The 15,965-nt window shown below is 44.5% G+C and overlaps 1 protein-coding gene across 3 annotated transcripts in view; it reads left to right on the top strand.

Moving 5' to 3' along the window:
- Positions 1-15,965, top strand: part of NUP93 (nucleoporin 93) — a 77,377-nt gene continuing 61,412 nt past the window's right edge. For 2 of the 3 annotated variants that reach the window (XM_027646471.1, XM_027646472.1), the window contains exons 1-3: positions 1-23; positions 6,344-6,550; positions 8,097-8,214. In XM_027646471.1, coding sequence (XP_027502272.1) covers positions 6,372-6,550; positions 8,097-8,214 — 297 coding nt within the window. In that variant the 5' untranslated portion in view covers positions 1-23; positions 6,344-6,371. Of the gene's footprint in view, positions 24-915; positions 1,056-6,343; positions 6,551-8,096; positions 8,215-15,965 lie in introns of those variants that run through there. The other variant, XM_027646470.1, reaches the window with a different exon arrangement.

Genomic DNA, 15,965 nt, shown 5'->3' with positions numbered 1-15,965 from the left:
GCGGCGCGGGGCGCAGAGCGCAGGTGAGGTGCGGGCGGGGCGGGCGCCGCGCGGGCGGGACGGGGCTGCGCGTCCCCCCCGCCTCCCCTCCCTCCTCCTCTGCCCGCTGTGGCTGCTCACCCCCCGCGCCGGGCCCCGAGCCCCCCGGCAGCCGTCCCCCGCCCGCGGGGCCCGTGCAGGCCGCTGCGGCGGGAGGCTGGCGGGGAGCGCTCGCGGGCCGCCCCATGTGGGGGCTCCCCGGGAGGTGCCGCGTGTCGCTGCCCCAGCAGAGCTCACGCAGCGGGGCCGGCTGTAGACTCCGGAGGGGTCTGTGCCCGGCTGTAGGAGGGGAGCTTAGTGTTTATCCAGGGTGCCGTGCTGGGCTGCAGGAAGCTGAAGCTCGTTGTTTGGGGAGGTTTCAGGAGCGCGGGGTTGTGCGTGCGTGTGGTTTGGTGTCTCTTTCAAGTTCTGTGCGTGAGGGTCGTTCCTCAGCACGGCAGCGGTAATGGTTGGTTCCTTGGGAATCATAGAATGTTAAGGGATTGGAAGGAACCCTAAACTAGTCCCAACCCCCCTGCCATGGGCAGGGACACCTCCTGCTAGACCCTGTTGCTGAAGGCCTTGAACACTGCCAGGCTTCAGGCAGCCACAACTTCCCTGGGCAACTTGTTCCAGCGTCTCACCACCCTCTCAGTAAAGAATTTCTTCCTAATATCCAACCTAAATTTCCCCTCTTTTAATTTGTACTCATTACTCCTTGTCCTGTCACTGCAGTACCTGGGGAAGGGCCCCTCTCCAGCTTCCCTGTAGGCCCCCTTGGGATACTGGAAGGTTGCTATGAGGGAAAGAGCATCTGCTGTCCTGTGTCTGAGCTCATGAAAGGCACAGTGCTCACAGCCCTGCCCCTGGCTCGTGTGTCCTCATAGTTCATAGAATATCCTGAGTTGGAAGGGACCCACAAGGATCATTGAAGTCCAGCTCCTGGACCTGCACAGCACAGCCCCAAGAATCACACCAAGAAGCAACCACTAAGTTGCCAGGCATTGCTTTCATGTATGCCTGGTGGGATGCAGAAGGTAAACCATATATGATGTTTGGGGCTCTGGTGTTTTTCAGATCAGTAAGTTTGGAGCAGGAGAGGATAGCTGTCTTTAAACAGTTCATGTGGACCCTTCAGGCTGTCCTTGAAGGAGGTGATGATTAGCCCTTTCCCTTTATCCCAGGTCACAAGTCCTCTCTACCAATAGCAGGTCTCACTTCTCAGGTAAAAGAGGTGAAAATGACTGTGAAGATTTCTTACAGCACACCTTGGATGCAGAGCTCTGTTCCTGAACCCGAAGAGTGCTACTTGTTTGTCTCTGCTGGGCAAGACACTATGTTATGGGTTTGGTTTTCCCAGAGTCATCATAAAGGGCACAAAGTGTACAGGGTAGACTGCTTTCCCTGTTTGGTCCCAACTGCAGGCAACAGCCAGACTTCTGTGACGTGATGCTGAAGCACCTTTGTGTTAAACCCTGAGCTGTGGATGCACTGAGGATTGGTATCTAATTAGCAACTGCTGTGGAGTGTCAGGTGCCATCTGCGTGCCAAGGTTATTCTAACCCAGAATATATGAACAGTAAGGGGAAGGGTTTGAATTAAAGTCCAGGTGCAAAGAAGGGCTGTTTCTCTTCTGCAATATGGTCCTGGTGTTGTAGGGACAGTAGTTATGGCACAGAGAGCTAAGGTGAGGGTGACAAAGAAACACCAGTTCCTGTGTACTTCACCACTGTTCACTTATGTTTTGTCTTAAAAAGGTTTCCTACCCCTTGGGAAAATAGAAAAAGCTTAAAATTGCTTGGAGGATGTACATGATTCTGTCATCTAAATCCATAATGTTTCTGTGGTGCTGATATGACAGGGAATTCGGGGAGGGGGCAGGATATGGGGTTTCATTTAAGGAATTTCAAATGATAAACCAAATGCTCTATTTAATGAGGGTCAGTTTGCTACCCTCAGTGGGAAGTTAGTGCCCTGCTGAGTTGGGTGAGAGTCAGGTGCTTAAAATAAGTACTAAATGTTTGGAAAGGAGGGAGAGTGGTAAGATGACAAAGCTTCCAGCTGAGTCAGTTACTCAGGACAGAGGGGGTTGAGACCACTGTGAGGGACTTATGGCAGATAAAAGGCAGTGTTGAAAAATATGTGATAGTATGTATTGGAAGAAATCATTAAAATGCCTACTCTTCAGTTGCAGGTTAAATAATGAGCAGTGTAGAGAAGAACTGTGTGCTCTTGTTTCTCCTTTCTCACAGCACAAGAGCAAGTAACGGAATGTTATTGCCTTTAAAACTGAAAAAAAAACCAAAAACAAAAACATTTTTGTCCAACATACATACTGTAAGGGCTCTTTGGGGGCATAAAAAGTTTGAACTTCTGCATGTCTACCTACAGATGAGATGAAGAAGAAAAGATGCAGGACTGAAAGTCTTTATGGGAGGCAGAGGAGCATTGATTGAACAGTAGTAGAAGAAACAATAGGTGTGGAACATTGTTGTGTGGCCTGTTCAGGAGCTTTTAGGTATTTGTTTTTAAGCTGGCCTATCCTGATTTCATCTGGTTTTAGAGTAACTAGGGTATGGAAGTTTTTCCTCTGTTAGGTTTGATTAAATATTTATTATTGTACTTTACAGGCTAGAGGGTGAAAGTGTGCAGCAAATATTTGGGTTGTACTTGGTCACTTTCATGTGGAAAATGAAATTTTCATGGAAGATAAGGCAAGAAGAGACCTCAAAAGTTGACCCCAATGGTTTCTCAAGCTACTGGTGAGGGATAAGAAGATCTCCACCCTTTCTACTTTATGCCTGTCCTACTCTTCAGATCTCCAGTATCAGTGTCTGGATCCTTAGAAGGCAGCTCATTTCAGTGTCTGTCTAATATCCCATAAATGTAATTGTGCTTTCCTTTAAAAACAAACAAAAATTTGACCACCTGCTCTTCGATTTCCATCTCTGCACTTCTTAATCAGCTCCCCTGTCTGTAACAGGGGGATTATGTTGCTGACTTCCTCTCTGAAATGCCTCCGTGTCTGCTGCTGCCAAGAGCCATGCAAGAGCTGGGTATAATTGCTTCTGCTCGCACACAATTCTCCAGGCCTGCAAAATGGGCCTCTTACTTATTCATTTTTATCTTAGTAGACAGAAGCTGCCACACTCTCTGGAGCAGCCCAGGCTTGGAGCCTGTTGGAAAAGCACTTTTGCCTCAGATCTTGGCTGTAGCAAGAGGAGAATTGCTGGCTTTCTCTTTCCACTGCACTCTTCTGTCTGCCCTCCCCAGGAAGCTGATCCTGACTCATCAGACTGGGTCTCTTGGGCACCCTCAGGTTGGAGCCTCTGAGAGAGGCCTGTGCTGAACTTCTTCGTCTTTGTTTCCTATTTTGAGGAATCTTTCTGCAACTTGGGGAACTCTTGGTCCATCAGTTATTCTGAATGTGGTGGGTGAAGCTTTCCTTCTGCCCTCTGATGTCTTCCTCCTTTCTTTTTCCCACAGCACTGCAAAAAATCTGAAGTTTTTACTCCGTTTCTTGAACTTAATTAATTAGATGACACAAATCATGTCAGCATGTGAAGTACAATAGACACTTCCACGTGCTGGTTGGAGTATTTCAGCTTTGTGTCTTTACGAATTTAGTACAGTAAAATGTTTATTGTGGCCACATTTGGAGTAGAATAGGTACAGCATTCTTCCTTAGATAGTGTTGTAGTGCTCTTGAGAAGTTTTTAGCATTTCTTAAGTAATAAATCAACAATTATAATCAGTCTGAATAGACTTAAGAAACCTGTCATCCTTCCTATTTTCTTTTTGGCTTAAATTCAGTTAACTTGTACAATACATAGTGCTTATGTGTGGTTTTGAATGTTGGGAAAACATTAAACTGGGGTTTAATGGAGTCATAGTCTAATGCAGGAGCTTCTATTGATAAGTCATCAAAGTTGTTTTAGTGAAGAGCCTTTTCAGTCCTGGCTTTTAGCCCAAGGTCGATCTAGTTTCACCGAAGTTAATTTAATTTCTGACGTATTTTCTTTCCTTTAGGTGTCAGTTGTTGCTCCTTCCCCAGCCAGACATGAAAGTCTGCCATCACTCTGCTCATTACTGTGGTAGCAGTTTCCATCTTGCACAGCAGCCTGAAGAGTCAGACTGCAGTCTTTTGGCTGTAGTAAATTCTGTCAGGGTGGAGACAAAGTTGTTCGTGCTGTTACGGAAATCCGAATATTCAGTCTAAATATTTGAATTCTGTCACTTAGAAAAAGCTGTTTAGTGGTGGCTCTCTTAAGTTTCGAATTGTCCCTTCCAGTGCTTGGTTATAATCACAGGTACTTCTAACTTGTTCCAAAATAACTAGTTTATTCTGTACTTGCTGAATTGAGTTCAGTCTCACAGAGTTGTTGCAGTTGCCCTGCACGGGCAGATTTATGGGACAGACCTTACATGGAATTGGCATGGGGTCTGTGGCTGAGATGTGCAGGTTTGGGAGCAGTTCTCTAGCACTGATTCTTCATGCTTTTGGTTTCAGCGCTCTGAGAAGTCAGTGCTTCTTACACTGCCGGCTTTTTATCTTGGCAATGAAAAGAGGAAGTGGATGGACCAGATCGGATCAAATCAGGCTGGTGTCTGTGCTGTTCTCGCAGTCACTGCTCCCAGAGGAGCTGATCAGCTCGTAGCTGTACAGAATGTGGCTGTTCTGGTCAGTGTCTGCCAACAGAGGCTGTTCCTGGCAGGGGTGCACCTGAGTTATCACAAGTAAACACTGGAAAGCTGTTCTGTACTGCATTGCAGGCATGAAACTGTTCATTTCCAGCCTCCTCCTCCCTGTTCCGCTCCATCTCGGTGGCACGATGATCTGGGCAAACAAACCCCATCTCTGCTATCTCACCTGATTAGGAACTCAGTGCAAATCCGATCCCTGCCTCCCCCAGCAGCTCCCAGCTTCCCAGAAGTGTGTGGGGAGTGCCTGTGGAATTCTCCCTCCCTGGATGCCGGCTGGTGGGGTTTGTCCTGGCACCCAGGCGGGAGGGATGGGTTCCTCTCTCTAACTGCATATGTCTGAATGAATCATCATGCAGTGCTTTTAAATCATTTGTCCAGACAGAGGAAGGCACTGCTACTGGTGGTTGTACTTGGGAATGGTGGCGAGACTGAGAACGTGAGGAATGTTCAAACTGTGCTGTAAAATTGCTTTGGTGTGGTTGAGGGGTACCAAGAAATACTTGAATTTCAGGCTACTGTTGGTTTGTAAAAATCCCTGTTTTCTTCTCGGTGGGCTCCCTTGAACCAGATAGTCACTGATTTTACTTTGGGGTAAATGATAAAGAGCTGGAGCTAATGCTTGAGATCTGGTTCATCTTATTTCATCCCAGCCCTCTGGTTTTGGGTGCACATGCTATGAGAGAGAGACTGGACTGGAGATTTCCATCTCCAGCACCACAGATGTCCGTGATCTTCAGTGGAGAGGTGCCCAGTGCTCCTCTCATGTTGGTGTTTTAGCTGCAAGTCATGATTCGGTGTGTAAAGCTGAGGGTATGGGTTTAAGATTTCATTAATGTGGACATAACTGCAGCCACATGTCTTTGTGCACAGTGATCCCAAGCACATACACTCGTGTCCTTTCTGTAACAACTGCATGATGCATTAATGCCCTTGTCTGGTACAGCCCTTGCCTCATGTTCTGTAGTTTATTTAATTATTCTCTCATTGGATCTGTGCAAGGAATTCTCACACTGGTAAAACTCTCTGCAGGCATTGAAATTAGACACGGGTCTTCTGCATTGGAACAAAGTGTACTTTTGACTGGGGGTTAATGACATATGGACTAACACATTTTAATAGCTAGTTATGGCTGTCTATGTGCATCTGTTGCTCTTAACCTCATGTTTTTGTGTGTTTTTTAGCCCTCCTATATTCCTATCATGCATATGTATGCATCTGTTTATAATATATAAAAATACAGAATGATAGAATGGTTAGGAACCCATAAGGATCAGGGAGTCCAGTTCTCTAAGCTATTTATTTATGTGTGTGTGCAAGTAGTTTATAGCTAAATTAACACAAAATTCTCCTTGAGACTTCTCTGCTTTCACCCTCCTTTGTATTAAGGCAATATATGAACTGTCATATGGCACCTGCATCCCACTTCTGACAGGTCCATAAATTGCAGTCCTGCAAGGGAAAGCTCTCTGAGACCACTTGAAAGGATTTCCTTGACGTTTAATGCTTGGGGAGGATGGACAGAGCATCCTGTTCTAGAAGACCTGCTCTTGCTGGCCTGTCTGACCCCACAAGTGTGGAAAGAGTTTATAGCTGATCAGGGATTTTCTCTCTCTCTCCGAAGTGTGTCTTGAGTGAGACCTGCTGCAGAGATGGACACGGACGGCTTTGGGGAGCTGCTCCAGCAGGCAGAACAGCTGGCAGCAGAGACAGAGGGGATCTCGGAGCTGCCTCACGTGGAACGGAACCTGCAGGAGATCCAGCAGGCTGGGGAGAGGCTGCGCTCCCGCACCCTGACCCGCACCTCCCAGGAGACGGCCGACGTGAAGGCGTGAGTGGGGACACTGGCACTGCCATCCCTGTGTGGGGCACAGGCACTGCCATCCCTGAGTGGGGCACAGGCACTGCACAGCCTGTGTGGGGCACAGGCACTGCCATCCCTGTGTGGGGCACAGGCACTGCACAGCCTGTGTGGGGCACAGGCACTGCCATCCCTGTGTGGGGCACTGGCACTGCACACCCTGTGTGGGGTACTGGCACTGCCATCCCTGTGTGGGGCACAGGCACTGCACACCCTGTGTGGGGCACAGGCACTGCACACCCTGTGTGGGGCACAGGCACTGCCATCCCTGTGTGGGGCACAGGCACTGCCATCCCTGTGTGGGGCACAGGCACTGCACACCCTGTGTGGGGCACAGGCACTGCACAGCCTGTGTGGGGCACAGGCCGTGTGGGGCACTGGCACTACCATCCCTGTGTGGGGCACTGGCACTGCCATCCCCGTGTGGGGCACAGGCACTGCCATCCCTGTGTAGGGCACTGGCACTGCACACTCTGTGTGGGGCACTGGCACTGCCATCCCCATGTGGGCACAGGCACTGCCATCCCTGTGTGGGGCACTGGCACTGCAAACCCTGCACAGAGGGGGGAAGCTGCTCACGGGGTTTAGTTTCTAACAGGTGGGGACTCCTGTGAGGAGGACGTGCCTGGGAGAAATACAGTGACTGCAAAGCTGGTATTTAGTTAGTGTGGGGTGTCGTGGTTTGAAACCCCCAAAAATCCAATTCTTGAGTCCAAGCCCCCCTCCCACAACTCACCCCAGTGTGAGGGGGTTTTCCAGACACAACACAAGACTCAATATGGGGGGAAGGGAATTATATTACAATTATTACACAAATAAATATTATAATACATTATATACACAATCCTAACTATCTCTCCTATGATAAAGCAATATTTACATTGGATCAAATCTCTTTTCCCTCCAATAAAAGTCCAGAAGGGAAGAAGGAAAGATCCTTTCCACATTCAGGGCAGCAGTGTCTCTCCTCTCCAATGCAGCAGTTGTAGCTGGATTGTTGTAGCTGGATCTCTTTTCATTACAAACAAGGGGGTCTCCTCTCACCCCTCTCGGCCCTTTGGGGGAAAAACACGTTTTTTTCCCCACCACAGGGGTTTTTTGATTTTTTTTTTTTTCCCCTCCCACCTTTCTCATACTTCCAAAAAACAACAGAGTAATTGAAGGATTTATTTGAGTAGCTGCTGTTCTCGATTTTGGGCGCTAAAGCCAAAAAGTGCATACCTTGCTCTGGCTGCTGCTGAAGGTGTTTACCAACACAGTGTGCATTTTTTCTGTCTGGAAGGACTTGGCAGCTGTGCAGCACTGCAGTGGAACAGCAGAAAGAGTTCAGCAGGCAGAGGTGGTTGGATAGACACACAGGGCTGTTCTAAGTTTGGTTTTGTGCAGTTTTTATAACATGTCTGGGAGCACTGTCTGTACGTGGCTCGCTGCTGACCTAAATATTGGCAATGAGTCTGGGTTGGGAGTTCTGTCTGTTCAATACTAATTTCATATCTGTACAATTTCTTCCTTATAGGTCTGTTCTTCTGGGGTCCAGAGGGCTTGATATATCTCACATTTCTCAGCGACTCGAGAGCCTGAGTGCAGTCACTACGTTTGAGCCTCTGGAACCTGTGAAGGACACTGACATTCAGGTAGGGACACTTGTGACATGTGAACTACACTGTGCTGGTCACTGCCATTCTTGTGTTGTGGTTCAAACCTGTTCTTAGGCCTCTGTGGAGATGCTCTGTGTTTAATTCACTGGCTAGAGGAAATGCAGAGGAGAGATGTTGCTTTCAGTGATGAAAGATGTTTAACTGTCAGAAGCAGCATTAAGTATCAAGGTAGCAGACATGTATTTTAAGATCCAAATTCTTGCTGATGTCAAGAGGAACTAGGTACATACTTTCCTTGTGGACCTGTCTTGGTTGGCTTTGCAAGCCTAAATTGCCCAGGGATGCTTCTCCCTCATAGTTTTGAGACCTATTTTAATGTCTAATTGGAAAATCACATGTGGAACCACTTGGCAGTTTAGAGGTGTTGGAATAGGGGCCGTTTAAGTCAACAAGCAGAAGAGGTGAGTATGGCTTTTTTCTTTCACTGTGTCTCAGATGTCATAACCTTGTCTTGGTGGTAGACCGAATTTGCCATGTTTCATATGCTTTACCAGGTGATTTAATCTTGTAAATTTTCCTGTAGATTGTCTCCCCGGGTGTCTTAAAAATTCATGTGAACCATCTATTTTTGCTTTCTGGCCGTCGCCTGCCCCTGTAGAGTGTCTTCCTGATGAAATCTGCAGGATTCATTACTCAGTTAAGGGCTGGTAATGGAATCAACGTTGTGGGTTGCATTGAAGGTAGCAGTCTGAATTACTGGTTAATCATTTTAAAGTTTATCTTCTCTCCTTACTGGCAGATGACTAAATTATGAGGGTCAAAAGAGTTGTAAGCTCTTCTTTTTCTTTTTCTTTTTCTTTTTTTTTTTTTTTTGCAGGAGTAGTGTGCTCTAAACTACTTAACTTCAGGAGGGGAAGGGATGCACGTGAAATTACCCCATTTTATCTAATATATGTTTTATTTTAGCATTTGGTGCTGTCCATTTTGGGGGAATAGGCCCTTAGTTTACTCTCATTCTGGTGTTGGGAGCCCTGTGGTCTCCTGTCTTCAGGCAGACTTATTTAATCCCAGTTCTCTAAGGCCTGCTTTCACCAAAAATGAGTGTGCTCTGGAGACTTTATCTATTGCCTGATCATAGAGTGAGAGCTCTAAACCACTGGCATTGTTCACTTTCTGTCTTTTCTCATTTTATTCCTTTGTTCCAGTTTCTGATGTTGTTGTATTTCTAATTGGTAGTGTTAAACTTTGTACAAGTCTTCCTTGACCTCATTCTGTCTAGATTTTTTTTTTTCAAGAACTCTTCTTTTTCTTTAGAGTTTACTACTGTTGCTAATTCTTCTTTGATTTCTGGTGTTTTTAGTTTCTGCTTTAAGAAGAATCTTTTTGTGGATTCTCAAGCCCAGAAGCAGTGGAGCACTTGCTCTTTCAATCTGAGATTTGTGGCATGTAAGAAAATAGATAGGACTGCTTGATAATCACATTTTATATTATGACTGGTTACCTAACTAATGTGGAGGTTTTCTTCTTTCTTATTTATACCAGATCTCAAGGCCTAATTTGTTACCGTGATTCTGGTGATCCCAGAATGTTTTCTCCAGTATATTTTTTTTAATCACCCTTGTCAATATTTGAATGCATCCTCCTGTTCAGGAAAAGCTTCCAAGTTTAACATAAAACCACTGGTTAATTGTAAATCAATGTGTTTAAGTGGCCAAGTCAGCCAATGAGATTCAGCCCTTTCTTTAGGAAAACAGCTTAAAAGTACAAATGAGAAACAGGGTTAAAATCAATCATTTAAATCAAAGTTCCCTGTTTGCTCTTTTGCATCATGATTAACAGTGGTGGTTTAATCAGTGATCACTCTAACGACTCATCTCTTAGGCCTAATATTCACGTGCTTGGAATCTTACATTTTTTTTGCAGGCCATGTGCAGAGAACATTCATAGTCAATTAGCTAAGAGTGATTTGCAGTGGGAAGCATGGCCAGGGGCTCCCTTTTAGACCATCTTGCAGGCACATGAGTGAAGTGTGAGTTCTGAATGTTTTGTCCCTGCTCGTTTTCGCAGTTCACAGGTGCAGTGATTTTTATGTTGTCTTGCAGGACATCATCCTCTGCTCTGTCTGAGGATATTTGCAGTCACATCTCAAGCTGTCTGGCTGGTGTCAACAGTGCTCTGTTACCTGACAGTTACTTGCTTAGAATATGGACAAGTCTCTGCACTCCTCTGTAGGTTCTGGTATCAACACTTTCAGGGTAGTTTGTTGCTAGTTATATAAGACACTGCTGACTGTCCTCTAATTAGCTCTATTAATAAAGAAAGTCTTAAAGTTATTTGGTGCTTTAGATAAAGATGTACTACAAAAGTTTCTTTCTATGTTACTTTTTCTTATACCTTCTGATGATGGGATTTGTTTTCCTTCTTCCTAGATAATTAGTTTTATAAGGCTCCTTCAGAGGTTTTGTGTGTATTTTGGGCCAGATGTAACTATCTCTTTGCACTGTGTAGAATCCCTCCTCCATAAGTTGCTCCCATTGTTTCTGGAAGGCAGAGTGAACAGTGATAAAAGGGAGGGATCTGTTTATTTCTTTAGGAGGCTTTACTCTGCTGTTACTCAGTATTTACACAGACATGCTGGAAGGTTTTAATTCTGTGGATTGGGAAGGGCTGTTCTGTTCTGCATCAGGTCCTCAGCCTGTGCTTTCCAGTGTAACCATTACTCTTTTTAACCAGCAAAAACTTCTCCATAAATCCTTAATGAAGTTGGTTCTCACTTCATCATCAGTGTTGCAGGCTCAGCTCTCCTTTCTCAGTCCTGTCTTTTCCTCTTGCTCAACACACAACTACTTGCAACTCTGTGTAGAATGCAGCAAATTTATTTAGCCTTAAATCCTGTCTGAAACTTTTGTAGAGTCTTTAATTATTCTTTTATATGTGGAGGAGAGCATCCTAAGGCATGAAGTCCCAGGATGCTGATGCAAAACATTCAGAAAGTGTTAAGAGAATTTAGGAATTCACCTTAATAGATTTAGGAATTCACCTTAATAGAAGTCTCAACTTGGGTTAACAAGCAGGAGGGACTTTCTGTACAGAACCTCTTTAAATGGCACACTATAGTGCTGACTAAAAAGTGCACCAAATTGCAGCTCAATTAATTATCTGAATTATTTATCAGTTGTAAAATGTAGATTGCTTGCACATAAAAGGGTTGTGAGTCCAGGAAATGTCTCCCACTAGAGCAGTAGGCCGGGAAGATTATGTAAAAGATTCTGGGCTTGCCATTGAATTATAGGAATTTGTATTTTTCCTCTCTCATTTCAAAGCTTGTGTTCTTAAATTGCATGCAGCACAACAAACACTTCTTGCAGTAAATTCAGTTTATAATAATTCTTGTGTCAAGAATTTGTACAGATCAAGATTTTTCCGGGGCATTTTGGCAAAACCTTTTCCAAATTGATTGTGCTACTCCAGTGATTCTCAGTGTCATATTTGGCACTATTTATGTGCTTGGGTCTTTTTTTTTGTTTCTTTGTGTCTTTTAAAAATCCCAGGTAAGGGTTGGTCATGGAAGCCTGTATCCCAAAGACAGGCCATGTGCACATAAACTGATTTGGGTACCTGGGAAGGGTTAGTTGCAGGATCCAGGTCCAGTTCATACCTGCTGAGATAGTTTGCCTGATTACAGTGTATGTTTATGCTTTACTCTGGGCCGTGGTTTTGAACAAGTCACATTGGCTTGATCCTAGATTTTACCCCCCTCCCTGCTTGTTTTGAAAGGTCTAAGCCCAAAATCACGGTGGTAAATGTAAGAAATGGCTTTGCTCTCACTTTCCAAGCTCGTTCCAGCTCTGTGCAGATTTGAGAAATGAATGCTAGAAGCAGACACGAGCTCTCCTGGCGTGCATTGCTCATCTGCTTAGAAGGTTTGAGGTGAAGGCCTGGCTCCATCACACTGAAGGGAAATTTTGTTGAATTATCTCATTTGTACAGCAGTTTCACCTTGACCTTCTGATCTGGGCAGAAATGAAATGAAAGGTTGCATAGTAGGGTTTGGTTTTGATTTCTGGGTGTGGATGTTCAGAATATTGACTGAGTAACTCTCTGGAGGTCCAGATACAGAAATAAGAGCTTTTATCTAAATGAGGGCAGAGGGTTAGACTGAAATCCATCCAAGTGGCAATGGAGACAGACTGAAATTAAGTATCTGGGATATTTTCAGGCTTTTCAAAATACCACGAACAGGTTCTGCATCAAAGGTAGCTTTGACTTCTGCTTTAGTGTTGGTAGAATCTGGGTGCCAGGATGCTTGCCCCAGCACTGTGTGTTCTATTTGTGTGTATGTAATCATATGAGTTTTTAAATTATACCAGGTACTGAAAGGGTGTGTTACTCAAGAATCTAGCTCTTACTGCTGTTCTGTATTACCATTTGTGATGTACTTTGTGGTATCTGCTAGAATAATACCAAAGCTTGTGGGTAATCTACTAGAGGGTAACTAAAATCAGAGTTTATAAATGGAAATGCTGACACAACCTTAAAGGGGCAGCCTCAAGTGCTGTTCACCATCCATTGTTTGCATTAGCTTAGCCTGAAAATGCGTTTTTCCTTTTGCAGATTTTGTCCTTTCCCATTTGCCAAACATTGATTTCTCCCCCCGCCCCCAAGTCCTTCAGTTCTAATGGAGCTTGAAATTAAGGTGGCTTTATTTTCCTGTCGCTTCCTTGTTCACCCAAATCGATGGTGCCAGCACAGCTGTGGGGACCTTTTAACCATCGCAGAGCCGCGAAGGGGAGTGCAGGAGGACAACACAACCTTCCACCTCGCTTTTTTGGGGTTGCTGTTGGTTTCTTTGCGTTGCTGCGGTGCAAGGAGTGAAAAATATTATTTGCAGCCATAGTTTGAATTCTTCAAAAGCTGTAGGAATCTTGGGCTCCAAAAATAGCTCCAAAAATACCTTTCTGCAACGGTTCTCAGAAGTCATTTTTTTTTTGTCCTCCTGCTGCTAGTGCCTGCTAGTGTCAAACCCTGCTGTCTCACTGCTTGCATTCAGGATTTGAGCCCTCATGTACACATTTGGGCATGGAAATCAAGAATATAAATATCCTGGCAATTAATGTGGCCAGAGACAGTTTTGACACAATTGAAGAAAGCAGTGATAGGGAGTGAATGAGTATTTTGACGTGCAGCAGATGGAGTTAAGGGATGTGGACCTTAGAAATATAAATTACAGGAACTTCCTCAGCCCACCTCTGAGGTGTTTGCATGTCTCCCTTCTTTAGGTAACGTGTAACAATTTTACATAAACTGCAGCCAAGGGCTTTTGCAGCCTGGGTGAGACAGGCAGGGGTTTGGTGGCCTGTCTGCCACCTTCCTGACCCTGACAGTGTCCCAGAGCCCATCAGAATGAACAGGCTGGCCCTGAGCCTCCCAAGGCCTGTCCTGATTAAAGGTTGTACTGGAAAGTGGCAAGATGTGCATAGACTGGGATGTGACTGGGATTTAAGAGTGCAGGCTTCTCTGTTTCATAGCCAGCATGGTTGGGGTTTGTTTTGGTTTAAGTTAAAAGGAATAAAAACCAAACAAAAACAAAAACAAAACAAAAATAAAAATAAACCTCCCTCCTTTTGGCCTCAGATAGGTGAGTGAATCACACTGTAGAAAAAGAGAGATGAGAGAGGAAAAAAAAAGCCAAAGACATTGGGAATGTATTTGGGGGTTTTGGTGTTATTTGTTTTTTTGCTTTTTCCCTCACACCCTTAGTAAGCAGCCGTTTTCTGTAGTTTTCCTTACTGCAGCAACATGGTTTAGTAGTGCAGTTTTAAATTACCCTGGCCTTACTAACCTTAAAAACAAACATGCATGCCCCCCCAAAAACCCAAACCTTGGCACATTTAATGTAGAATACTCTGGCATTTTGTTAGTTGGCCAGATTACAGTCACTCAATAAATGCTGTGATATTGAATTATTTCAAATTCTTTTTTTTTTTTTTTGCTTGGTTGCATGCTGATTGGAGTAATTATGTGGTGATCTTCCAGTTCATTATGGTTCTGATCAGGGGTTCCTGACTCTAAGGTAGTTGGGAACAGCGTGTGTAAACAAGAGGGTCTGAAAGGGATATTTCAAAACTTTATGCTAGTGCAAGGTCATGAGGTGGAAAAATGGGGAACTCTTGTTCTATTAGCTGTGTTTATTGATCTATTTAAATTCAGCTATGTCCTGGCACATTTCACATTTCCTGTCTGCTTAATCCAGATATGTTCTCTGCATCTCAAATAGGTACAACTGTAGACTTTTAGCAAATGTCTTCATTTCTCCTCCCCTGTTCTCCTTTTGCTGTGTAGCTCTGCCCTTGGATGACAGTTGTTCCAATTCCTAATTGAATGTTACCTCATACCCCTGTGAAGGAGCAAATGTGGTATAAAAGGCAGTTTTGACATCACATATCCCAAAAGCATCTCCTATGCTGAGGTGTAAATATCTCTGCTTCTCTTGGAAGCACTGCAGGATCCTTTAATAGAGCGAACCTGGGTGTGATATCTGAGTCAGGATTTCACCCAGACCCTGCTGGTAGCAATGTTACTATTGCAGGAAGTAGTGTGGGATCATTAATGGCTTTCAGGATCTGTGTTCCCTGTACCCAGGAGGGTGGCACCTCTGGCAACGTTGTACCTCTCAGTGTCTCGCAGTCCCATTAATTTAGTGCTGGCTGAGGTCTTGTATTGACCACTGACCTAGACAGTGTGTGCTCAGCATGTGCAAATGAACTGTTGGAACTGGTGTTTTCATGGTGCTAGAAAGATTTAGTAGAACGGTTTCATCTCTGTGGTTACAAAGGATTGGGGAGAAGAAACAATGCTGAGATGCAAATTCTTGCAACCTGCCAATTTGCCTCCTCTATGTATCATGCCATAGAGCACTTCCTTGGATTAAAGAAATGGTTTTGTTTATATGAGGCTCAAATGTAGCTTTTGCAAAGCACAACTCCCATTTTGTTTTGTAAAATTTTGAAACCATAACAATAAAAGTGTAGACCTTACAGGAGAGGATTTCCAGTACCTTGATTATAGCTCTGAGATAAAAAAATCTGCAGGGCTGTGCTGGAATTTCACAGTGGAATTGATTACACACAGAAGTGAACCAGGTTCATCTATGTTGCATTTAAGGGGAAAAAAAGTTGTCAAAAATAAACAAGAAGGTAAATGAGGTTTCTAAAATATGAGCAGCATTTTCTATAGCAGCAGGGTAAGACCAAAATTTGGAGGTTTTCTTTTTTCATTCATTCTTTATTTTTAAAGCAGTCCAGTTTTCTCAGTGGACCTTACTGTGTCCTTCCAGTACCTCTGTGGAAATGGGAAGTGGAAACTCTTGGCTTTGGGAAGCCCTGCTCGTAGCCACACAGAGGCCTTGTTACAGGGACTTTTCAGAGATGGCAGAACCTTTCAGTCCCAGCATTGCAGTGGGTTAATGGATGTAAGCTGTAGGTTTGGCACTGAAAAATGAACACTTACCTATTTAAGTCAGTATGGCTTTTCAGCTCTTCTGAAAAAGAGAAGTAAAGAAAATTTCCCAACTGCAGTAGGAAAAAAAAGAATTCTGATCTTCAGCAAACTTGTCTGAAATGAGGCAGAAGGGCTTGGAGCTGACCTGTAAGAGAGGTGGATTTGTTACCTTCCTCCTAAGCTATTGCTTTTGTAGGGTTTTTTGCTAGTCTTTATTACACGAGCATTGTCTTGACCACCTTTCTCAAGTAATTCCTCATGGTGCTGTGAGCTGTACAGAAAAAAAA

Source organism: Corapipo altera, unplaced genomic scaffold (assembly GCF_003945725.1).
Source record: "Corapipo altera isolate COAL_440 unplaced genomic scaffold, ASM394572v1 62, whole genome shotgun sequence".
NCBI classification, from domain to species: domain Eukaryota; kingdom Metazoa; phylum Chordata; class Aves; order Passeriformes; family Pipridae; genus Corapipo; species Corapipo altera.
Note: the sequence above shows the minus strand (reverse complement) of the source record. Positions and strands in the feature narration are given on the sequence as shown.